Source organism: Alnus glutinosa, chromosome 2, assembly GCF_958979055.1.
Source record: "Alnus glutinosa chromosome 2, dhAlnGlut1.1, whole genome shotgun sequence".
NCBI lineage: Eukaryota > Viridiplantae > Streptophyta > Magnoliopsida > Fagales > Betulaceae > Alnus > Alnus glutinosa.
The window spans coordinates 8,190,225-8,215,925 of NC_084887.1; the positions used below are offsets into that span (position 1 = coordinate 8,190,225).

Here is a 25,701-nt window from a genome sequence, read left to right on the forward strand (position 1 = left end):
GTCTTGTATCTCTTTCTCAAGATGTAAGCCTTCAAGCATTTTTAAGCAATATATACTAACATGCTACATGTTCTAAAAAGAAAAAGAAAAAAACAAAAAACTAATATTTGTCTTCTTGTAATAGTATGAGAGGATTCACATTGAACTCAATAATTTTTTTTTAATTAAAATATTACAACTTTTTTTTTATTTAATTATAACTACTCACTTTTTTCAAAGCTTTATATCTCATCTTATATTTTAACGGTCTTTTTACTATTTTATTTAAATATTATTTCTTTTTTAAAGTATCTAGATTTATGTCTCATCCGAGTCAACAATTTTTTTTTTTAAAATTTTAATTTTTAGACTAAAATAATAAAGTAAAATATATATATATATATATATATATATTATCACCCAAATTTACACTCTGGCTTCATTAGGCGGTTGAATGTTCTAAGAAATGATTTCTCATGCTCTAATGTTTAATCGCACCCAAAAGTTTATGGTTCATGAGAAATTATATTTTTTCATTTCTTATATATTTTTAGGCAAAATATATAAATTCTCTTCAAAATACAATTTAATTGTTAATATTTTTCAAATTATTAATTGTGTCAATGTCCCTCTCCAAACTACAAAAAAATGTCAATGTTTCCCTTAAGATCAATAAAAAGACAAAAATGATCATAATTTGTTTTGATTAAGAAAAAAATTTATTTATAAATTTTGAAATAAAATCTAAAACCAAAAAACAAAAAAAAATTATATTTAAAAAAATAAAATGAAAAAAATTAAAGAAAAATTGATTTTTTGTTAAAAAAAGAAAATTAAAAAAACCAAAAAAGAATGATTATTATTATTATTATTATTATTTTTTTACAACTGAAAATTATTAAAAAAAAACGAAGAAAAAAATAAAACCAATTTTTATTTTTTATTTATTTTGTATAACTTTTTGTTATTTTATATTTTTTTAATAATTTTATGAATGATATTGTTATTGACATTTTTTTTTTGTAGTTTCTAGTTTGAGGGGGGACATTGACACAATTGATAGTTTGTGAGGGACATTGACAATTGAACGGTAGTTTAAAAAAAATATATATACTTTTTCATATATTTTTTGTACAAATTTTTTTTTTTTTAAAAAAATCAATTATAGATTTATACGTATGAAATGGTCAAAACTTGATGAACGTGCGTCTCGTTATTAGTATTACCTTGCATTTTTCAAGATGAGTAATTTTAGAGGAGAGTGCATGGAAGTAGCCGTGAGGGGTAGCTCATGGGAACCTAAAGCGAAAGGTTCAAAACGTTCACACCTCCCTTAATGACGAGACGTCGAGACTATCATTTCATTACAGTCACGCTTTACGTCTCGGGACTCAGATCACCATTTTCCTCTCTCCCGCTCAATCTTGTCTCTTTTTATACGACGTTTTTAGCTCCCTCTCTCTCTCTCTGTCTCTTTTCGACGTTTTTGCTGAAAGAAAGTGTGATTTGGTTTCTGTTTCTTTGTTCTCTCTGAGATGGAGAAGCCTCTGCTGGGCGGTGAAAGCAGTGGAATTAAAGGTCGCCGGAGAGAGCACTACAAACACGCTGATGCTATTGCTTATGGTTCGGCTTATCAAAAGGCTGCGGCTCTGGTTGATCTGGTTAGTTCTTTTCTGCATTTCACCTGCAATGTTGTGATCTAATACATAATTCGTAGGAATGTCTGTTCACTTCAAATTTGAATTATGTGCTTTTCGATGACAGTTATGGTGGATTTAGCTGTGGCTTGATGGTTTTGGGGTGAATTCAGTAATGGGTTTGTGTTTAATATTATATACAGGGTAATGAATGATCTTAGATTCTTAGTGATATTTGTTTGAACTTTTTTTGGGTTTTTTTATTTTATTTTTATGGGGGGGGGGGGGGGGGGGGGGGGGTGGAGAATATGCAATGTAATGAATGATTTTTGTGATAGCTGTTTGGCTTATTTTGTTTGTTTTGGATTGGAATTATGGATGTACTGTAATGGATGATCTTAGTGATGGTTGGTCATACTTATTTAGTTTGTTTTGGATGTGAAATTATGGAGAATTGAAATGTGATCTGATGATATTGAATTGAATTTTCTAATTGGTTTGCGTCTCATAGTGTTTGCAGTGGAATGAAAGATCTTTCTTAACAGTTCATCTAGATTTATTTTGTTTGTCTTGGATGCGGAATTATGGATAATTTAGATGTATATTGATGATTCTGAAGTGAATTTTGATTCAAGTTTGTGTTAGAATATATTCAATTTAATGAATGATCTTAGTGATGGTTGATTAGACTGCTTTTTTGTTGTTTTAGATGTGGAATATTATGGGTTTAGCTCTGATTTATTGATTTGAAGTGAGTTTTATAATGGGTTTCTGTTTGATAGTACTAGAATGGCCAGTTGGGTTACCTAATGATTAAATTTTTTGCGCTGCTTTTGCTATTTTGTATGTGTATTACAATGAAATATAGTTGTGATTTGTTAGTTTCTGAATGAATTTTATACTGGGTTACTGTTTAATGACAGTATTGTTTTATAATGGATTATTATTTGATCATATTGACTTGGCAATGTAATAAATGATCTTAGTATATTCAAGATTAATATTGTAAGCAACTGATCGAGGAGGTGGTATATGTATTTCTGTTTTTAATTGACTTGTGTTGGGCTTAAATTTTCAATAGAATGTATCAATCCTCTCATTTTTTTTTTTTTTTTTGTTTTTATTATGCCATATTTAATGAAATTCTTGTTAATACTGAATTTTTTAGTATCCGTTCCAACTGGGTTTGTCTTTGGAATTTCGATCTAGGTTTCCATGAAGACAAGTTATATGCAGTTACAAAGAAATGAGAGAGATTCATATGGGAATTCAAATTATATTTCTAATATATTTTGATAGAAGGGGTGGTGTATGTATTCTGTTTGACATTTTCAGTTCGATTGCTATGTTTTATTTTCTCATTGTAAAAATATTTTCTTCTCATTTTGTGAGTGGAAATTTGCTTGATTTTTGAAGTTTCTTTTTAATAAGTTTGCTTATATCTAACTAACACGAAAAAAGTTGTTAATTTATATCTGTTTGTCTTTCTTTTCATCCTTCTGACATTTTCCCTTTTTTTAACCGTTGTATTTTATTTTATTTTATTTGGGAGACTTGTGAATTGTAACTAAAAATGAAATAAATAGAAACTATAATCATGTCTAGTCTCCCTCTATGAACTTCTATATAAAATGTCTGAGATTTATTTCTCATTTCTTCATTAATGTTCTTATTCTCCTTTTTTTTTTTTTTTTCCAAACAAATAATTACTTGTTATGCTTTGAAAATGCATTCTGCAGGCTGAAGATGGTACTGGTCTACCGGAGGAAATTCTTGATCAATCAAACTTCCAGAATGCTGCAAAGTTATACTTCATATTTATTCGATTTGATTTCATCTGGTCCCTCACTTACTTTGCATTGATAGTCCTAAATTTCTTAGAGGTTTGTACTTTTTTTTTTCCCTTTAATTTTGGTTGCTATTGTTTTCATTTCCATTCTGTGCATTGGTATAAGGCCTTTAGGCAAAAAGAAAAAGAATATTGGGTAGTGCTGTCAAGGTATTTGTTTGTTGTTTATTGTTTTTTTTTTTTTTGGGGGGGGGGGGGGGGGGGGGGGGGGGGGGGGTTGGGTGGGTATGTGTTTATTCTTAACTTGCTTAACTTTGTGCAGAAACCTTTGTGGTGTACAAACTATTCTACATATTCTTGTGACGATAGGGAGTACTTTTTTCTTGGGGAGTTGCCCTACTTAACTGGTTTAGAGTCTCTCATCTACGAGGTAAGAGTAGTATATATGTCAGAAAAATTATATATGGCTTGTAGAATATTTATGACATTTGTTGTTAGTGTATCAATAAATTTTATACCTCTACATTCTACTGGAGCTAGTTAAACATGAATGGTGTGTGTGTATATATATATATATATGCTTTCTGTCCTTGTGTCCAGAAATGCTGTGAATATATTCACTGCGAGTTTTAGTGCACATGCACACACAAGATTTAAGGTATTATGGAAGGCTGGAAGTGCAAATAAAATGAACAAACTGTTTTTAGGAGACTAGGACAAAGTCACTTTCACAAAGCCACTTCTGTTTAGCATCTGTTCTCTCAACTTGCTATCTTCATATGCCAAGTGGTTAAGTTATAAATTTGACATGATTGGAGTTTGTTGTCCTCCAAAATATGTGGTTCAGACATACATTATCATCATTGTTGGAATATTTTTTTGGATGACAAGAACCCCTTCAAGGCAGGGCCATTTTATGTACCCACCCCTGTTAGGTAAACTTCGGACCCATGTAAAGCACCCCCTCCACTTGGATCGGCTAATACTTTGGCTTTGCTGGCGGGCTGGCCCCAAAGAATTGTTTGCACCCAAGGGGATTCGAACCTTAGACCTCATGAGACTGTCACAAAGACCAAGACCCTTACTACAAGGGGTTGGCTTATATAATGTGGTTTTCCACATGTTTCCTTGGTATGATGTATTAGATAGCCAGTCTTTTGCAAGTTGCATAACTTTCTGCTTTCTTCTGCAGGGCATAACTCTCATCTTGCTTGTGATACATACTTTCTTTCCAATTTCATACGAAGGGTACCATCTCTATTGCAGAAATCCTCTTAATTGGTTAAAGGTACTTCCCTTCACATTCTTTATCGTGTAGAATTTTTTGAAGTTCCAAAAAGTAAAAAGCTGACAACTCAAGTTATCTGTTTTTTATTTTTGTACTACCAAGAAGCTTTTTGTTTGTTAGATAGTTTTGTCTATGGCTTCTGCGAGGGATTTAAATGATCGACTCATATGGCTGAGAAGTTCACCAAAGAAAGTAAATCTTTTCATGGGGTTGACCTTTTTACTTATTCATGCCGTGTTCTTAGATTATCAACCACTTGTCTTTTCATGTTGCTTTAGCCACTTTTCTCTTTGGTTGTCAATGCTCCTAGCTCTTGGTGCCATTTTGGGTCACTGACTATGTCCATATTATCTTGACTGACTTAACCTCATCCTTACTTGTATTTCCACTTATTCATCTTCATATTCATTCTTATTTTGGTTGCATTTTTTAAATGTACATGGTGCTTCTTGAGTGACCATTTTGCACCTTAACGCACTGTTGTCAAACTTTTTTTGGGTTTCTCTTGTATACTTGGTATGGCCTCTTTTAATAAGATCTTTACTTACAGAAGAAAAAAAAACTCATTTTCTTTACTTGATGGTTGATGTTGAACTCATATTAAATGCAATCTGAAAAAAAAGTTTAGCAAGTGGATTTATAGAAAACGTTCCTTTTAGGAGTTGGTTAAATCAAGGTAAAAGTATTGATCATGTAAGACAGCCTGAATGTGCCTTCAGTATATGAAAAATCCGTATGCAGTTGAATTTTTTATGGCTTAGAAAATTGCCTAGGATTCTAAGCTGTGCAGAGATAGAGATGAATAATTTGTTGAAAAGGGAACGCGGTTGTGAGTAATGAAATATCCTTCATAGAAAGTAAATGGAGCCTCCTAGAGTGTGTTGCCACTGATGTCTGAATTTTAGAAGCTACAGCAGCATCAAGAATAAAAACATCAACAGCATTAATAAAGATGAGCAAAATAAACAACAGTGTATCTTACAGATTATATGATCTTTCAGTTTAATGTGCAATTCATATGCTCAGTCTTTTGTATGTAAGCTGGAGAAGAGAAAAAATTCTGGGATACAAATGAATGAAAAAAGCCGGCTGACAATATCTGATTTATCTTCTGAAAATGTAATGTCATGATACTTTCTTCCGCCAGTCTGATTGTAACAGTTCTTTTTTTGGCTTTTCAGGTGACTTGCCTGTTAATTTTGGTAGCTGATATACTGGTTTATGCTCTCTATTTGTCACCAGTGGCCTTTGATTATCTTCCTCTCAGAATTGCACCATATATCAGAGTTGTGCTTTTCATGCTGAACTTTAGGTAATGGGTGATCAAATTCAGTTTTTGTTTTCATTTGAACTACCCATGTGTGTGTCTAGAATTTAGACTCAAGGTATTAATGCAACTACAACACAAGAATCTCATTCCAAGTATGAGTCTTGTGCAGCACAACTCTATCCGAAAGTGGTTGATAAGAAGTCTATCTCATCCGATCTCATCCAGACTCCTGGTTCTAAGCTAGAGTCCTAAGTCTAATTGTATGCTAAATAGATGGGAGTTAAAGAGTCCTACTTTCAGTATGTATAGGAGTCTTAATCTATTATGATCAGCGTGTATAGGAGTCCTAGTCTATTATGCACTCTTGTAATTCTCCTATAAATATTCAATGAATGCTCAGCTATAGAGCAAGGTTTTACAACCTAATATATTTGTTCTATCATGGTATCAGAGCCAAATCATCGACTAACGTCGTGATCCATGGCTTCCGACTCCGAATCCTTTGCCACATCGGCAGCTTCTCATGCTTCACAGCATCCCCCACCACCCGTTCAGCCCTCTGTTATCTTTTCAGTCCCAAATATGAACCATAATCTCAGTATTAAACTTACCAAAGGCAACTTCATGGCCTGGCGAACTTAGATTCTTGCGTATATCAAAGGCCAAGACGCTTATGGCTTTCTCGATGGTTCTTCTCAACCGCCTGCCTAGACGATTCCCAATCCCAGCACTATTGCCGGAGCACCAGCCACCGTCGTCAACCCAGATTTCCTCGCTTGGAATTAACGGGATCAGATGATCCTTAGTATTTTAATTTCTACACTGTCCGAGCCCTATGTTGTCCATGCAGTCGGCTCTCCCTCGGCTTCTTCTCTCTGGAACACGCTGCTCACCATGTTCGCTTCTCAGGCCCGTGCTCGGGTCATGCAAATTTATTTCCAGCTCGCAACGGTCAAGAAAGGCAGTAGCTCGATCACCGAGTACTTTCAGACCATCAAGACACTTAGTGATACGCTTGCGGCCGCCGGACAGCCTCTCAATGATTTTGAGAGCGTATCTTTTCTCCTTAAAGGACTCGGCTCCGAATATGATCCTTTTGTGACGTCGGTCACAACCCGAGTCGACCCACTGTCCTTTGATGAACTTTATGGCCACCTCCTTGCTCACGAGATGCGCCTCGAACAACAAATCCCTATCATTGATGTTCCCCAACCTGCTGCACACATCACCACCCGCGATTCCACCTTTCGTGGGCGAGGCTTCCGTGGTCGTGGCGGTCGTCATAACAACCGGGGCCGCGGGTCTTTCAACAGCAACAGAGGTCGCGGTTCCTACTTCTCCCCGGATGCAGCTTCTTCTCGGCCTTACTGCCAGATTTGTGCCAAGCCCGGTCACACGGCATATTTGTGCAACTCACCATCTCACCGGACACCTTCAGAATCTCAATTTGGCTCAAGAGGCGTACCACGGCCAAGACCAAATCCGCATAGGTGATGGAACAGGTTTGAATATTTCTCATACTGGTACTGCACTTCTTCCTTTGTCTCGTCATAAGTCCATCTTAAATCAACTTTTGCACGTCCCCTCTATTTGTAAAAACCTTTTGTCCGTTAGAAAGTTTGCCCTTAACAATTCAGTTTTCTTTGAATTTCATTCTTCTAATTTTTTGATCAAGGACAAACAAACCGGGATGCTTCTTCATCACGGGCAACTTAAAGATGGCCTCTATCAATTGCTTCCTTCTCCATCCAGTTCGTCGTCGTCGTCGTCAATAAATCAAGCTCTTGTTGGTGAACGCACCACTCCGGCCTCCTGGCATAAGCGCTTAGGTCATCCAGCTTTTCGCACCGTTCAGCGTGTCTTGTCTCAGTTTAAACTTCCAGTTATTTCCAATAAGGCCCAACTTTTTTGCTCTGCATGTGCTCAAGCAAAGGGTCATCAATTGCCTTTTTATCCAACTATCTCTAAAGTCTGTAAACCTTTACAGTTAATTCATTCTGATGTATGGGGACCATCTCCTACTATTTCAATTAATGGAAATCGTTATTATGTTTCGTTCATTGATGTTTTCACTCGTTATACATGGGTTTTCCCTATTCAAGCAAAATCTGATGTCATGCCCACTTTTCTTCAATTTCAAATCATGGTTGAACGTTTACTTAATCATAAAATTATAAGTGTTCAATCTGACTGGGGTTGTGAGTATCGTAATCTTCATCAATACTTTCAATCTGTGGGTATTACTCATCGTCTCTCTTGTCCTCATACACATCAACAACAAGGATGTGTCGAACGTAAACACAGACATCTCATCGACACCACTTTGGCATTGCTCACTGACAGCCATCTTGCCCAAAAATATTGGGATGAAGCTTGTCTTACATCCTGCTACCTCATTAATCGCATGCCAACTCCCTTGTTACATCATCAATCTCCCTTTGAAAAACTTTTCCATACACCACCCGACTACAATTTCCTAAAAATCTTCGGATGTGCATGCTATCCAAATCTTCGTCCCTATAACTCTCACAAATTTTCTCCTCGCTCAAAAGAATGTGTCTTTCTCGGGTATAGCCAAAATCACAAGGGTTATAAATGTCTCCATCTAGAATCTGACCGGATGTACATCTCTAGAGATGTCATCTTTCATGAAGACCGGTTTCCCTTTTCCAAGGTCTCTCCTATTTCCGAGTCTCCCAGTGTTCCTCTTCCTATTGTGCTTCCTCCCTCATTGTTTCCTCCTCCTTCTACCACTATATGTCCTCCAGCCTCTCCTTCAATTTTATCTTCTTCTCCTTCTCATTCCCTGTCCACCCCTGATTCTTCCACTCATTCTCCAGCAATTTCCAGTATGCCTTGTTCCACTTCCTTTGCAGATCAGCCTCTAGCTCGAGTACACTCTATGAGAACTCGGTCCATGAACAACATTGTACAGCCACGGCAACTAACAGATGGTCGAGTTAGATATCCAGCTCCTTAAGCTTTAGTGACAGTAGTTTCTCCGGCCAGTTGTGAACCCACATGCTACTCCAATGCTGCCCCTATTTCAGAATGGAGAAATGCTATGCAAACCGAGTTCAATGCACTTCTTCAAAATCAGACTTGGTCACTTGTTCCTCCTCATCCTTCTCATAATATTGTAGGATGCAAGTGGGTTTTTAAACTTAAAAGAAAGGCTGATGGTTCCATAGAACGACACAAAGCTCGCCTTGTAGCAAAAAGGTTTCATCAACAGGCTGGGGTGGATTATGGAGAGACTTACAGCCCAGTTGTGAAGCCTACAACAGTTCGGACAGTCCTCTCTCTAGCCTACTCAGCCGGCTGGCCCATGAAGCAAATTGATATCCAGAACGTGTTTCTCCATGGGTTTCTTTCTGAAGATGTTTTTATGGTGCAACCACCAGGTTTTGTTCATCCTAGTTTTCCTAACCATGTGTGCAAACTCAAAAAGGCCATCTACGGCCTCAAATAGGCCCCACGAGCCTGGTTTTCAAGACTCAGTGACAAGCTAATTCAACTTGGCTTTGTGGGATCAAAAGCGGATACTTCTCTTTTTCTCTATCGCACTGAGACAATCACCATGTATCTTCTTATTTATGTTGATGATATCATCATCACAGCCTCAGATCCGGTTGCTATTACCGAACTTTTACAACTTCTAAGTGCAGATTTTGCTGTCAAAGACCTAGGTGATCTCCATTATTTTCTTGGTGTTGAAGTCCTAAAGATGGATTCGGGTCTGCTGCTCTCTCAGAAACGGTATATCATGGGCCTTTTGAAGAAAACTAATATGCATGAAGCAAAACCGATCACCTCTCCAATGGCTTCCTCCTCAACTCTCTCGGCATTCACAGGTGATCCAATGGACGACCCATCTCTCTATCGAAGTACGGTTGGCTCATTACAGTATCTCTCTCTCACTCGGCCTGACCTAAGCTATGCAGTAAATCGTGTATGTCAATTCATGCATCGTCCGCTCCAGCCACATTGGCAAGTTGTCAAATGAATCCTTCGGTACTTGAAGCATACAATTTCTCATGGCCTTCTTCTTCATCGCAACTCTCACAATACCTTACAAGCATACTAAGATGCTGATTGGGCCGGATGTTCAGATGATCGCTGCTCTACAGGTGCCTATTGTGTCTACCTTGGCTCTAATTTAATCTCCTAGAGTTCACGAAAACAACCGACAGTTTCAAGATCCTCCACTGAGGTCGAATACAAAGCAGTTGCAAATACCACAGCAGAACTTCTTCGGATACGTGCACTTCTTCAAGAACTCGGGATTGGACAGTCTACTCCACCAATACTTTGGTGTGATAATATTGGAGCCACCTACATGTCGGTCAATCCGGTCTTTCATGCACGTATGAAACATGTGGAGATCGATTTTCACTTTGTCCGTGACCGAGTTGCTGATAAATCCTTGGTGGTTCGGTTTGTTCCAAGTTCGGATCAGATTGCTGATGTTCTTACTAAGCCCCTTGTTTCCGCCAAGTTTCAAAACTTTTGTTACAAGCTCAACGTGCGATCTCCTCCGTTGATCTTGAGGGAGGATATTAATGCAACTACAACACAAGACTCTCATTCCAAGTATGAGTCTTGTGCGACACAACTCTATCCGAAAGTGGTTGATAAGAAGTCTATCTCATCCAGTCTCATCCAGACTCCTGGTTCTAAGCTAGAGTCCTAAGTCTAATTGTATGCTAAATAGATGGGAGTTAAAGATTCCTACTTTCAGTATGTATAGGAGTCTTAATCTATTATGATCAGCGTGTATAGGAGTCCTAGTCTATTATGCACTCTTGTAATTCTCCTATAAATATTCAATGAATGCTCAGCTATAGAGCAAGGTTTTACAGCCTAATATATTTGTTCTATCACAAGGAATCATAGGCATGCACACTGATTGGGCAGATGTTTGTCTTATGAACTTATGCTTTGAAACGTAATAATTGTAGTTAAAAACAATAGATCTACAAAATATCTTTTTTTTTTTTTTTTTTTTTTTTTTTCCCATGGCGAGAAAAGAAAGAGTGAACATAATGAAAATGAGAGGAGATATATATATAAGAGAAGACTGGGAAGAGGAGGGGAGTTAGAGAAGGACAAGAGAATCTTTTTCAAAACTCTTCATCTTTTATTTATCACTAAGGCTGATTCTATTACACCCGAACTATTAATAGGCTCTAGAAAACCCTAGAACATGTAGGAACCTTGTAGAACTTTTCCTAACCGATATGTTAATATGCTAAGACTCAAATTTCGTTAACCATGAAGGACGTAGCAATCTTTAGTAATGTTAAATCACCAGTTGTCCCAAAAATTTAAACAAATAAGAAATGACAAATTTAATCATGTAATTAATATTCTAGCTGTTCTCCTCCCGTGTGGGCTCAAACTACTCTTTAATTAGTGAGGCTTAACACGTGGTTTATTTGAAATGGGATGTAAATAGCGGAGACAAGGTTTGAACTCAGGACCTTTGCTCTGATATCATGTTAAATCACCAGTTGTCCCAAAAGCTTAAGCTAATAGGAAATGAAGAATTTAATCATTTAATATTAATATTCTAACAAGTAATATTCTTCTTAGTTTGTTAGTAACCCGGTAAACTAGCAGGAGTGTCATTTGAAAATAAAAGCACATCATTAAGATTTCTATGAGTATGCAATTAGTTAAAGGATTTCCCTTCACATGTCTTCGAACAGTTTGAGTGCTGAGGTAGGGTAATCAAAGAACTTACTTTGTGCTCATGCTCTGCATTTAAAGTGAACCTCAGATGAATGGATCAGCGTTGTATTTTGTCTAAGGAAGTGCTCTGATTCATTAAGTCATTGCTGTTCACATGTACAAGTGGTTGCGTGGGATAACAAATAAAATTTTTCTTCCAATTTGTCGGAGTTATAATGATTTTAGAGAGTTCAATTGGGATCATACAGTTACTATTTATCCTTATAAGTGAGCATTATTGATGTGAGATGATTCCAAACAAATTGCATTTTCCCTGCATCATCATCATGCCCCGTACCTGAACCTTATTATTAGGAAAACCTAATTCAGTTTGGGATATACACAGTATTAACAGTGTGGGGAAAACAGAATCTTCCCATTTCCCTAAGGAGTGCCCAACTAAAAGTAGGGTATTGATACATGTTCGGAGGCCATAAATTAAGTCTTGATGTGCCAAGGGCCTGAAGATTGATTCAATCACCTGTAAGCCATTTGTGATGATAAAGTTCTGGGGACTAGAACTCGCATAATCACTGTAGATACCTATACATCGCGATGCACATGCATTCTTACACTGTACTTTTACTGTTAAACAATTTTTTTTTTTTTTTTAAACTAGTTTGATGTTTTCTCATTCTACTTTGGTCTTAGGGAATTACGAGCGACCGTCTTCATCCTAGCTGGAATGCTTGGCACATACTTAAATGTCTTGGTATGTATACCATCTTATTATTTTTACCTTTATCTATGCTGTTGCTGAGTTTGCGATCTTTTTTAGTTTCTAAATATTAACAGGATGATGCTTTGCAGAGAAAGAAATAATCATACATTCAATGGTATTTAGTTGTCTATAGTTGTACCAAAATCTTTATTTTTGCGACTGACTGTATGAGTGGTCAATTGCTATTGGCAAGACTTCTATTCCTTCGGTATAATTTTAGAAATCATAAGCCTTAGCTTGTAATTCTTTTGGAGATTCTTCTTACTCTGTCTCCGTACTTAAGGTTCTCTTTCTTTTAAAATTTCTATAAGAAAAATGTGTCTTTTTTGGCATGTAACTCTAGGGATGGTACACCTTCATTGCATCTGTTCCATTAAATCCATTGTTTAGTTGTGAAAATACATATTACATTATGCTTTTACCTTTCGCGCTTATTGCTGACTGATTTCCTTCAATTGCAGGCTTTAGGGTTTTTGTTTCTTTTGTTTTCCAGTTGGGTAGCCTATGTCATGTTTGAAGATACTGTACAGGGGAAAACAGTATTTACTTCTTATGGAACCACCCTGTATCAGATGTTTGTTCTGTTCACCACATCCAACAATCCAGATGTTTGGATTCCTGCGTACAAGTATGTGGGAGCTTGAAAAGTCATTAAGATGCTTTTTTTTTTTCTATTTTTTTTGAGTCTTTCTAGTGGTGCTCAATTTCTAGCTTGCCACCGGTAAACTGACAATCGTCCATTTATACAATCTTTCCATGAAGGTATTGCATACTCATTTTGAAGCTGTTGAAACTTTGATTAGGTTCAATTGTACGTGGGTCTTCCATGTGGCACTTTTTGTTTGTGAAAGTGTGACTGTTTGACTTGTGTGGGATCTTTAGCTTTTCAGCACTTCATTAGGATTTCTCAAGCTATCTTGTTTGTAATTTGTTGTGAAACAGGTTTATGGATGGTTGGATTTTTAAAATAGGAATTTGGATACGGAATTGCACATGCAGCTCCGTATTTCTCAAGTTATCTGGAACGATGATTCGTTAGGAATAAGAATGAGTATTACTAGGAATACAAGAAGTTGGAACATAATGACCATTCATATTCTTTCATTTGATGAAAACACATGAATGACCAAATTTTCTCACTGGAACTGAATAAAAATTCCAAAAATACCCTAGCTCTAAAAATGATTTCCCCAAAAAACTTTTATTTTTTATTTTTTTGGGAACCCAAAAATAATAATAAAAGTTCATTCCCCATAGGTTGCCTACCACAATGGGTGCCCAACCACACCCCATGGGAAATGATTTTTATTTTTGGGTTCTTAGAGGAGAGTACCAAGGAGGCTATCTCATTGCTGAGAAATTTCTTTTAATCTATTAGTTTAGCATAGGAGTTCAGAAAGGGTCGAGTAGGGAAGGTGCATTGAATGTTAGGGAAATCATGCAAGTGCTTCCATTCTAGAATTGTTTGGTCTAAATAAGTTATTATTTGTAACATCAACTTTATCAGGAATAATAAGTGAGTTGCATGTGTTTTATGAATCCCGAGGAGGTGTGTTTTGTGAGTCTTTTTCTCTCACTCTTTGGTTTCCGACTGCGCGTCCCACTTCTTCTTAGAACTTGTGTTTGGTTTATCAAGTCTATAGATTCTCAGGACTCTGGGTTGTTTGCACGGATGTTATGGGTGAAGCTTTTGATTTTTTTGACAAGGTTGTGGCTAGGTTTCTGTTCGTATTAAGCTCTACGTTATTTTGTGGGTTACTTCGACAACGGTGTTTGCTCTGTTTCCTTTTTTGTTGCATGACGATGGGCTTATCTAGGTGGTTCTTTGTGGAAGCTAAATCCTTTGAGTTTGCATTAGAAGAGGGAATCTCAGTTTTACGTTTCTTCGAAAGGAGTAGGGGCTTTATGTGCTCCATTTCCATTGGCAGAGTGATTGTACATTGGTTGTTGGCCACCATGGAGAGGTTGCTCGAAGCAGAGGAATCAATGGAGCTTTTGAAGTCCTACAGAGATGGTTCAGAAGCTTTTTTTTGTCCAGAGTTGCGTGAACAACTACGACGGCTTTGTAATCGTCTCGGAATACGACGGTGGTGACCGAAAGGGGTGTTGTGGTTTTTCCGGAAGGAGGCGGAGGAAGGCATGGTTTGGTTTTGTTTGTGAGTTAAAAAGGTTTGTTGTTTTCTTTCAGACCTCCTTTGGTGGCGGCCAACTAGCTTCGTCTTCCCTCTTGAAGGAGCGCCCATTGGTGCCAGCGGTGAAGGTGGAGTGAGCGTCGTTTGTGGCTGTTGGTAATAGGTCTTTTTCTGAGGTGTTGGTTGGACAGGGGCATCGTATGGTGGGTAGTACGACTCTTAGAGAGGGCCACACCAAGCCTAAAGAACCTGTACCGTAGGTACAACTGGATAACAACCAAGGAGTGTGCATCCATGCATAGAATGTCTGCTTTCCTGCCAAGGGATGGGACATGGTAGTGAGGGACGTTAGTGGGGCCCTCCATGACTTGAGAAAGTTGCTGGTTTATTTGAAAGGGGAAGGAGATCGAGCCATTGCAAAATTAGATGTGTGGGCTTGGAGTCGTTTGGGTTAGTGGATATTTTGCAAGAAGTTGTTAGTTTTGAGGTGAGGCCCCACATGCAAGTGAGGGCCCAACACTCTTTTAAGCCTCCTGTTGTAAACCAAAGCCTTTTATCTATGCCCCAGAAGGAACGTGTGCTAAATGGTAAAACACACCCGACCCCCGCACCAAGTTAGGTCAAGTTTTAAACCCACTTATAAGTGGGTGGCGAAGTCTTGGGTTGGGGCTTGTTTGGGTGCAGGCACGAGCTCCAGTGGGGTTGGTTCGAGTGCCTTGCCTGTGGCTTTTGAAGCAACTGTCATGAAGTTGAGTGATAAATGGAAGGGAGTTTTGGAGGACGACAGAGTCAACTACGTTGCCGGTGGCACACTGTCTAAGGCATCGCCGGAGGTAGCCCAACTACATTGCTTCGAGCAACCCTCAATTTCAAAATGTGTTGGTGTCACGAGTAGTCCAGCGCTAGCTCATGTAGTGATGACGTGGAGGATATGAGGTGTAAATAGTATTCTATTAGTTGGTTTTGGTTTCCAAATTCTGTTAGGATGCGAGGCTATTGTGGGAGGGACGGTATTGAGAGAATCTTGTATAAATGGGGAGAAGGGTGAGAGAGATGGCAATCAGTCTTAGATTGTAAGGAGGAAGAACACCTTGAATGTTCATGGAGGCCAGGCACCTCGAATGCCTAATTTCTATGTTTTCTTAATTTTTCAGTAAAGTGTTCCTTATTCAATTCCATTTTCTTCTTCTCCCTTAATCCAAATTCAGTAACAGGAAACTCACCTATTACAAGTAGTATCAGAGCCTCCAATCCTTCACACCATCGCTTCCAATTCTGCCATCTTCCTCTGATCTTTTCTTTACCTCACTTTTTTTTTTTTACAACCCCAAATTCTACCACGATAGTTCTGTGGCGACCGCAATATTATAGCCATGGCCAACTATTCACAGCCTTTGAAGGAATTGCAGGGATCGATGACTCATCTCCTTGCTGACATGGTGGGGACTCGAACCGAGATGTAGAGTATCCGTGCTGTGATTGAGCACTTAACGCAGCAAGTTCAGACGCTCATCGATGATCGTCCTCGGCCACAGCACAATAATTCCAGTTTCAGTGGTGGAGGAGACTCGAGCAGAAGTCCATGAAGAAGAAGAGGATCAGGGCGACGATGAAGCCAACCTCACAATAATTCCAATTCCAGTACCAGTCCCAGTAGATGGCACAAAACGCACACCAGACCCAGCAATAGAACCGGTGGAAGGTCCAAAACACTCAACAGATACAACAACAAATCCTGTTGTCATCGCCTACCATCTTTCTGACGTAATTCCTCGACAAAATTTCAAATCTCTCAAGGAGCAGCAAATTCCGGATCGGTCGGAAGAGTTGGATGTGGTGGTCTGGAAGCACAAATGGCGATGGAAAAACGCCGGAGTAGAGCTCATTCAACAGACTGAGCCACCAAGGCACGTAGAGGATGGCCAAGAAGTGGACGAAGGCAGGCTATCATCTTCCCTTCTTACTCTGGATCGGCCAATCCTTCTAGTCCAGCATATTGGCGGCGCACGGGCAACCAATGGCGGCAAAATCTTGGCTAGAGCCAAGCCGAGAAGGGGGCCAGGTGTTCTAGCGATGGATCCAACTCGGTGCTTCCCTCTTATAGCGCTTGGAGGCCACTTGGACCGTATCTCATTGGTGGAGTACGAATGGGGCACCACCGAGACAGAACTCGGACAAGAGGCAGAGCCACCGGGGTGCATCACTGCTGACAGAAAGAATGGGCATAAAGGGGTGATGAGCTGGCTTCACATTTCCGGCCATTTGGTGAAGAAAATGTGTTCAGAGGAGCTTCCCTCGTGTAGCACCAGGAGAGACGGCGATGGCCGAACACGTGGAGGTTCCAGTCGGAGCAAAAATCGGTCAAGCGTACGCCCCACCGAAGCGAGGCGATGCTGCTTTAGTGAGTGCGAAGGAACGGGTGGTCCTCCGAAGCGAGGCAATCCATCACGGCGGCGAAGTGACAGCCGTCAACGGCCTTCGGTTGGGCGAGAGCACCGTGTTGGACAGCATAGCGGTTGGGGCCAAGTGAGCTGGCCAGGAACTCGGATGGGGTTCAGCAGCCGGCCAACCAGCAAGGGTGGGGAATGGCCGCAGCTGAGGTGGAGATCCAACATTTCTGCTGAAAACTCAGAACCCTTCAAGAAGAACCTAGAAACTTTCGTGTGTCTAGCTAGGTGGCTACGTAGCATTAGGAGCATCACTCGAAGCTTTTACAAATGGCTGGAGGGGCTGTACAAAACGGTGCGCATTAGACATCTTCTGGAGCGTGGCAGCAAAAAATATTTTCAAGGAATGGCAGACATCTGCACAGTGATGGGGTATGAAATGTCGTTCAAGGGAAGGGCAGAATTGTCTTTTACGCTTGGTTCTATGTGTCAACAAGGGACCGACTCTGCCATGGTTCCTCCAAAGTGCCCATTTGGATATGATTCAGAAACGTTTAAGCTAAGGCCCTTCAGCTGTATCATATGCCAAGTGCTTCTCTTTGAAAGTCGCAAATGTGGGCCTTGTTCTCATGTTTATGGCCCAACATGCATATCACGCTTTAAGGACTGTCCACTATGTGGAGCTGATATTGAAAAGATAGAAGTTAATTAAAATCTTCATGGTTGATCGCTTTATTGGAGGTGGTTTACGTAGACGGCCTTTTGTGGAATGGAGGTGTGGAGGTATTCTTGCTGAAACGGGTATAGTTTGTGTTATTGCACGTGACAGGCACACTATACTCTATTTTGAGCTTGTGATGGGGGCTGTAATTTTGGCTTTGAACATTGCTTGGCAAATGCTAAGGAATGGGAAAATTGCAAAGGTCACTTGCAAAAACCACTTGATACAAAAGGCCTCAAGTTTGGGCATCCTTCCAGAGGCAAGGATTGAGCGAGAAGTGCTGAAATGTCAGAGGGAGTTGGCTGACTCGGTCAAAGAGGATGTGAAGAAGGAAGATGCCAAGAACCTAGAAGCCAAGCTGCAGAGGGACATGCTGCAACGTGGACAAGGGTGGAGGATTCTAGATCTTATGGCAGCATTTGGTAGGAGTAGAGTGCAGCATGGGTCCAGCTGGAGTCCGGATTCAGCACTGAGGATCAGCTGGGTTGTTTTACTAGAAAGGGCAGAATTGTTGTTTCAAAGGAAGGGCAGAGATGTCATAGCTGAGTTACATTTCTTTTATTCAATCAGTACCTTGAGGGCAAGGTGCTTAAAAGGGGAAGGTAATGTCACGAGTAGTCCAACGCTAGCTCATGCAGTGATGACATGGAGGGTATGAGGTGTAAATAGTATTTTATTAGTTGGTTTTGGTTTCCAAATTCAGTTAGGATGCGAGGCTATTGTGGGAGGGACGGTATTGAGAGAATCTTGTATAAATGGGGAGAAGGGTGAGAGAGAGGGCAATCATCTTGTAATTTAGTCTTAGACCGTAAGGAGGAAGAACACCTCGAATGTTCATGGAGGCCAGGCACCTTGAATGCCTAATTTCTATGTTTTCTTAATTTTTCAATAAAGTGTTCCTTATTGAATTCCATTTTCTTCTTCTCCCTTAATCCAAATTCAGTAACATGAAACTCACCTATTACAGTTGATGATCTTTTACAGTTGAAGGCCCATAGGAGGTCAGGGTCCGAAGCTAATCCAATCGTGGATGGTAATCTTGTAGGTCTGGGTGGCTTAGTGACAAAAGTGGCGACGACGAATCCTTTCGACATTCTCAACTTGGACCGCCCTATTGATGAGTAAAACACTTCTCCTATTTCTCCTGATTGGGCAATGATGGTAAAATGTGGGAAAAAGATCTCGTTGGTGAGTTTTTCGATGGTAATTTTGTAGGTCTGTGGCATAGTGACAAAAGTGGCAACCTTAACTGCGAATCCTTTCGATGCTCTCAGCTTGGACCGCCTTGTGGATGAGGGAAACACTTCTCCTCCTATTTCCCCGGATTGGGAAATGGTGGTAAAATGTGGGAAAAGGATCTCGTTGGTGGGTTTGTCTCTGCCCTTGCTATCCTCTCTTTCAGAGCAGTCTAGGGGGGGGGGGGGGGGGGGGTAGTATTATAGTAGGCAAGGAGATGGGTCTTTCGAATAAGGTTAGGAAGGGTGATGCAAACTGTTTGGGTGTCAAAGTTTCTACTAGTTTGGCTAGACCCAATGTTTGTTGTATGAGCCTTTGAATTGCTGTCCCCCTGGTGAGTCTGTCAACCCAAGGTGTTCAGGGCCAAAGGCTTCAAGATGGGTTCTGCAGAAGATGATTGACATTCACCATATTGTTGGTCTATCTATTGTGTGAGGGGTTTGAAGGGGAACTAATGGTGTTGCTTGCAACCATTGAAATGAGTCATAATTACGGGGGAGGGGGCTTCCAATTCCAAATCAGCAGTTAAAAAGATTATCATGCTTGATCAACTATGATTCTATGGGAGGCAATTCTAGCCAAATTAGAGCAAAGGGGAGGGGTTTCTCGGTTTGTCAATGAAGCCCAAATTGTTATTGTGGAATATAAGAGGGTTAAACGACGGGGAGAAACGCCTTAGAGTGAGAAATTTGCTTTGAGATTGGAAGATTAGTGTTGCTTAGATTCAAGAGGGGCATCTGGGGGTATATTGCTCATGTGGGATAGAAGGGTGGTGGAGAAAATTGAAAAGTGTGTGGGTGAGTTTTCGGTTGCCGTTTCTTTCAAAAATGTCGTAGATCAATTCTCTTGGGCTTTTGCAGGTGTTTATGGCCCTAACACCGATTGTGATAGGAGGCTTTTATGGGACGAATTGGCTAGTTTGAATAGTTGGTGGGACTTACCCTGGTGTATAGGGGAGATTTCAATGTCACTCATTTTCCCAATGAGAGATCAGGTGAAACCCCTTTTTCTCCTGCTATGACAGAGTTTTTAGATTTCATTTTTGAGTATGGGTTCATGGATATTCCTCTTATGGGTGGCTCTTTTACATGGTATAGCAACAGGGACCCTTCTTCGTGGTCTAAAATTGATAGATTCATTGTTTCTTTTGATTGGGAAGCCTAGTTCCTTGATTTGGCTAATAAATGGTTTCCTAGATTGTGCTTGGATCATTTCCCCATCATTATGGATTGCAGAGGCCTTTCTGGAGCTAGAAGATATTTCAAGTTTATTAACACAACTCACGCACAAGACTCACAGTCCAAATATGAGTCTTGTGCGTTGCAATCTATTCGGAAGACAAGTGATAGGACTACATCTCCTATCCGAAGTTCTAGTGCTGATATGATAAGATAGAGTTCTATGATAAGATAGAGTCCTTCTAGTGTTCTACTTCTATGTTCACGGTGAGATTCCTAAGAGATAAAGCTAGATGAGTTCTAGTCTAATGTAAAGAGAGTCCTTGTAATCAGAGTTAGTGTTTGATCCAAAGTCTTTTGTAATCCGTCTATATATATAAATGAACGCTCATGTTATTGAGCATGGTTGAAAACCCAACAATTCTAAAGTTCTATTATGGTATCAGAGCCTTTTCATAGACAAACGTCTTGATTCATGGCTGATTCTGATTCTGATTCTCCTTCTTCCATCGCCTTTGTGGCTTCTACAACCACTCAACCCCAAACACAAACCTCCCAGCAAGTTGTATTTACCGTCCCAAACTTGAACCCCAATCTCCATATCAAGCTTTCTAAAGGAAACTTCATGGCGTGGAAGACACAAGTCCTCGCTTATATCAAAGGACAGGATTCTTACAGACAATACCGAATCCCAGTAACGCTGGAGCTGCTGCAACTATTGTCAACCCGGACTATCTCGTGTGGTGCCAAAGGGACCAACTGATTCTCAGCATCCTTATCTCCACTCTTTCTGAACCATATGTAGTGCATGCCGTCGGTTGTGCTACATCCTCGACCTTATGGAAAACTTTGCTCACTATGTTTGCTTCTCAGGTTAGAGCCCGAGTAATGCAGATTTATTTTCAACTCGCCACTATTAAGAAGGGAAATAACTCAATTATAGGGTATTTCCAAACTATAAAGACTCTTAGTGACGCCCTGGCTGCTGCTAGTCAGCCTCTCAACGACTTTGAGAGTGTCTCGTTTCTTCTCAAGGGCCTTGGATCCGAGTATGACCCTTTTGTTACCTTGGTTACTACTCGGGTTGATCCCCTCTCCATTGATGAGTTATACGGCCATCTCCTTGCTCATGAGATGCGCCTGGAGCAGCAGGTTCCAACTCTTGACATCCAACAACCAGTGGCAAATTTTTCCTCTCGGGCTCCCATGGCTAGGGGCAGAGGATCTCGAGGTTGTGGTAATCAACCATATAACCGTGGTGGTCGTGGTTCATTCAACAACAATCGTGGACGAGGCTCTTATTTTTCTCAGGATGCTGCATCCTCTTCCTGCCCAACATGCCAGATTTGTGGCAAGCTTGGACACACATCTCTTCGCTGTTATCAGAGGCAGGAGTCTTCTTCCTTCTCTGATTCTCCACAGCCTTCACCTCAGGCTTATTACTCGTCTCCGGTGCTGCCTGCTGAGAACACATGGTACCCCGATACAGGGGCCACTCATCATATTACCAACGAGCTCCAGAATCTCAATCTGTCACATGAGGAATACACTGGACAGGATCAAATCCGTGTAGGAGATGGAATAGGTTTGCCAATTTCTCATACTGGTTCTGCATCTTTATCATTATCTTGTCGGTCTTTCATTCTTAAACAGCTTCTTCGTGTCCCTCTAATATGCAAAAACCTTCTCTCGGTTAGACAATTTGTTGCTGATAATTCCGTCTTTTTTGAATTTCACTCGTTTCATTTTGTGATCAAGGACTCTCAAACAGGGACCATCCTCCATCAAGGCATCATTAAGGATGGGTTGTATCAACTCACTCCTTCATCCAGTTCTCCACCAATCAAACAAGCCTTCTGAGGTGAGCACACTTCCACTGCTCACTAGCACAAGCGTCTAGGACATCCTGCCTTTCGCATTGTCCACTGTGTCCTATCTCAATTTCAGCTTCCAGTTCTTCCCAATAAGGCAGCCTCCCCTTGTACTGCTTGTCCCCAAGCCAAGGGTCATCAACTGCCGTTTGCTGTTTCAAATTACCACTGCCGTTTGTCGTTTCAAATTCCCGCATTTGTAAACCTTTAGATTTAATTTACTCAAGTGCATGGGGACCTTCCCCAACTCTTTCGTTTAATGGAAATTGTTATTATGTGTCTTTTATTGATGCCTTTAGTCGTTATACTTGGGTGTTTGCTATTCAGTCCAAATCCGATGTTATGCCAACTTTTCTTCAATTCCAAGTCATGATCGAACGCCTACTAAAATCCAAAATTAAAAGTGTTCAATTTGACTGGGGTGGCGAATATCGCAATCTACATACCTATTTTCAATCTATAGGTATTTCTCATCACATCTCGTGTCCTCACACACATCAACAACAAGGATGTGTTGAGAGATAGCATCGTCACTTAATTGACACCACTTTGGCTCTCTTGGCCGACAGTCATCTCCCTCAAAATATTGGGATGAAGCATGTTTAACTTCATGCTATCTAATCAATCGGCTCCCCACCCCCTTATTGCAAAACAAATCTCCTTTTAAGAAACTCTTTCATCGTACTCCTGATTATAAGTTTCTTAAAGTTTTCGGTTGTGCATGTTTTCCTAACATACGTCCATATAATTCCCACAAATTCTCTCTTTGTTCAAAAGAATGTGTTTTTCTAGGCTATAGTTACCATCACAAAGGCTATAAATGCCTTCATATTGAATCTGGCAGAATGTATATCTCACAAGATGATGTATTTCATGAGAATAGCTTCCCCTTTGCTGCTGTTCCTTCATCCACCGAATCTCTGTCACCTACCCTAGCTTCAGTTCTTCCTCCTATAATCTTTCCATCTTCTGTCTCAACTCGGCCTTCACATCCTGTAATAGTTTCTCCTTCCATGTCATCTTCCAGTCAATCTCCCCCTTCTTCTGTAGAACAAAGCATGCCTAGTTCACTCTCTGGCCTGGATGACCTTCCTGTCCGGACTCATCCAATGTGTACAAGATCCATGAATAATATTATTCAGTAGAGACAGCTTACGGACGGCACCATCAGGTATCCTATTCCTCGGGTATTATTGGCAAAAACTCAATCTGCAGGTGTAGAGCCGGCTTGCTTCTCCAAAGCCATTACTGATCCTGAAATGGAGGAATGCTATGCAAGTAGAATTTAATGCTTTGCTTCAAAACCAAACTTGGGTTTTAGTTCCTCCGTAGTCTTCTCATAATGTTGTCAGCTGTAAATGGGTTTTTAAACTCAAACGGAGAGCATATGGTTCAATTGAACGCCACAAAGCCAGACTTGTTGCCAAAGGCAAAGGCTTTCATCAACAAGCTGGCCTTGATTATGGCGAGACATATAGTCCGGTTGTTAAACCGACAACAATCCGGACTGTTCTTTCTATTGCTCACTCAGCAGGTTGGCCTCTCAAACAAATTGACATCTAGAATGCATTTCTTCACGGTTTTCTGTCTGAAGATGTTTATATGGTGCAACCTCCCTGATTCATCAACCCCAACTGTCCTCAGCATGTTTGTAAACTGCAGAAAGCACTTTATGGTTTAAAACAGGCTCCCCGAGCCTGGTTTTCTCGACTGAGCACTACACTACTGCAGCTCGGCTTTGTGGGTTCTAAGGCCGATTCCTCTCTCTTCATTTATCGGAACAAGAATGTCACTATGTATCTTCTTATTTACGTGGATGACATCATCGTTACAGCTTCCGTTCTTGCTGCCATTACCGAGTTACTTCAGCTTCTAAGTACTGACTTTGCAGTGAAAGAGCTGGGTGATCTTCATTATTTTCTTGGAGTTGAAGTCACTAAGGTTAAATTTGGTCTTCTACTCTCCCAACGCAGGTACATCTTGGATCTTTTGAAGAAAGCCAATATGATTGAGGCCAAACCAGTTACATCTCCCATGACTTCCTCTTCTAGTCTTTCGGCCTTCACTGGTGACCCTATGGAAGACCCTTCCCTTTATCGGAGCGTGGTTGGCTCCTTGCAATACCTTTCGCTCACTCGTCCTGATTTGAGCTTTGCTGTCAATTGAGTGTGTCAGTTCATGCATAGACCACTCAAACCTCATTGGCAGGCGGTTAAACGGATTCTTCGGTATTTGAAGCATACTCCTTCACATGGTCTTCTTCTTCATCGCACCTCGAGTACAACTTTGGCAGCTTACTCGGATGCTGACTGGGCTGGTTGCTCAGATGATTGTTGCTCCACAGGAGCATACTGTGTTTTTCTTGGCTCCAATCTGATCTCCTGGAGCTCCCACAAGCAGCCAACTGTCTCTCGGTCATCAACGGAAGCTAAATACAAGGCTGTTGCTAATACTACTGCCGAGCTCCTCTGGGTTCGTGCCCTCCTTCTAGACCTTGGCATAGGTCTCTCTTCTACACCAACATTGTGGTGTGATAACATTGGAGCTACATACATGTCGGTCAACCCAATTTTCCATGCGCATACCAAGCATGTGGAATTGACTTCCACTTTGTCCGAGATCATGTTTTTGATAAGTCTCTGAATATTCGATTCATTCCTAGTTCGGATCAACTCGCTGATGTCCTTACTAAACCACTTGTCTCCAACTGGTTTCAACTTCTATGTTCCAAGCTCAATGTGTCCTCTCCCCCGTTGATCTTGCGGGAGGGTATTTACACAAGTCACGCACAAGACTCACAGTCCAAATATGAGTCTTGTGCGTTGCAATCTATTCGGAAGACAAGTGATAGGACTACATCTTCTATCTGAAGTTCTAGTGCTGATTTGATAAGATAGAGTTCTATGATAAGATAGAGTCCTTCTAGTGTTCTACTTCTATGTTCACAGTGAGAGTCCTAAGAGATAAAGCTAGATGAGTTCTAGTCTAATGTAAAGAGAGTCCTTGTAATCAGAGCTAGTGTTTGATCCAAAGTCTTTTGTAATCAGTCTATATATATCAATGAACGCTCATGTTATTGAGTATGGTTGAAAACCCATCATTTCTAAAGTTCTATTGAAGTTCGAGAGCATGTGGTTAAAATCAGGGGGTTTTGTAGATAGGGTAAAACAATGGTGGTCGTCTTATCACTTTTAGCGTGCTCCAAGTTATATTTTGGCTCGCAAACATCAGGCCTTGAAAGATGATTTAATAGTTTGGAATGAGGAGGTGTTTGACAACGTAGAGAGAGAAAAAGCTTCTTTTGGATAATTTACGAGTTTATGAAGGCTTGGAAGAAGAGAGAGGTTTAAGCGAGGAGGAGAAAACAAGGAAGGCCACAATGATCAATGATTTTGAATGGTCAACTCTTTTGTAAGAGCTGAGTTGGAGGCAAAAATGGAGGTGTTGTAGTTAAGAGAGGGCGACAAGTGCACAAATTTCTTTCATCGAGTGGCTAGTTTGAATAGAAGGTAGGCCTGACAATCCGGGTTGGCATGTATGGTCGATTGAACCGCCAACCCGTTAAGGGTTAACCCTGACACAATCCGTTTAGTTAAGTGTGTCAGACCCTTAACAAAGTGATCAAGTTATCCATTGCGCAGTCCAAGAGGTGCCTAACTCTTGGCATTGTCTAGCGTCCATAGTCTATGGCGATAATTGGACACGACCCATTTAAATAAGCGGGTGACACGATGCAACACGACCCGTTTAACCAGTTTG

General features: G+C 40.3%; 1 protein-coding gene across 2 annotated transcripts in view; it reads left to right on the forward strand.

Annotated features, from left to right (window-relative positions):
- The first annotated feature begins 1,319 nt into the window (after window positions 1-1,319).
- Window positions 1,320-25,701, forward strand: part of LOC133861156 (two pore calcium channel protein 1-like) — a 59,300-nt gene continuing 34,918 nt past the window's right edge. The window contains exons 1-7 of one of the 2 annotated variants that reach the window (XM_062296876.1): window positions 1,320-1,640; window positions 3,356-3,499; window positions 3,728-3,835; window positions 4,598-4,693; window positions 5,875-6,005; window positions 12,348-12,408; window positions 12,879-13,045. In XM_062296876.1, coding sequence (XP_062152860.1) covers window positions 1,515-1,640; window positions 3,356-3,499; window positions 3,728-3,835; window positions 4,598-4,693; window positions 5,875-6,005; window positions 12,348-12,408; window positions 12,879-13,045 — 833 coding nt within the window. In that variant the 5' untranslated portion in view covers window positions 1,320-1,514. The remainder of the gene's footprint in view (window positions 1,641-3,355; window positions 3,500-3,727; window positions 3,836-4,597; window positions 4,694-5,874; window positions 6,006-12,347; window positions 12,409-12,878; window positions 13,046-25,701) is intronic. The other variant, XM_062296875.1, reaches the window with a different exon arrangement.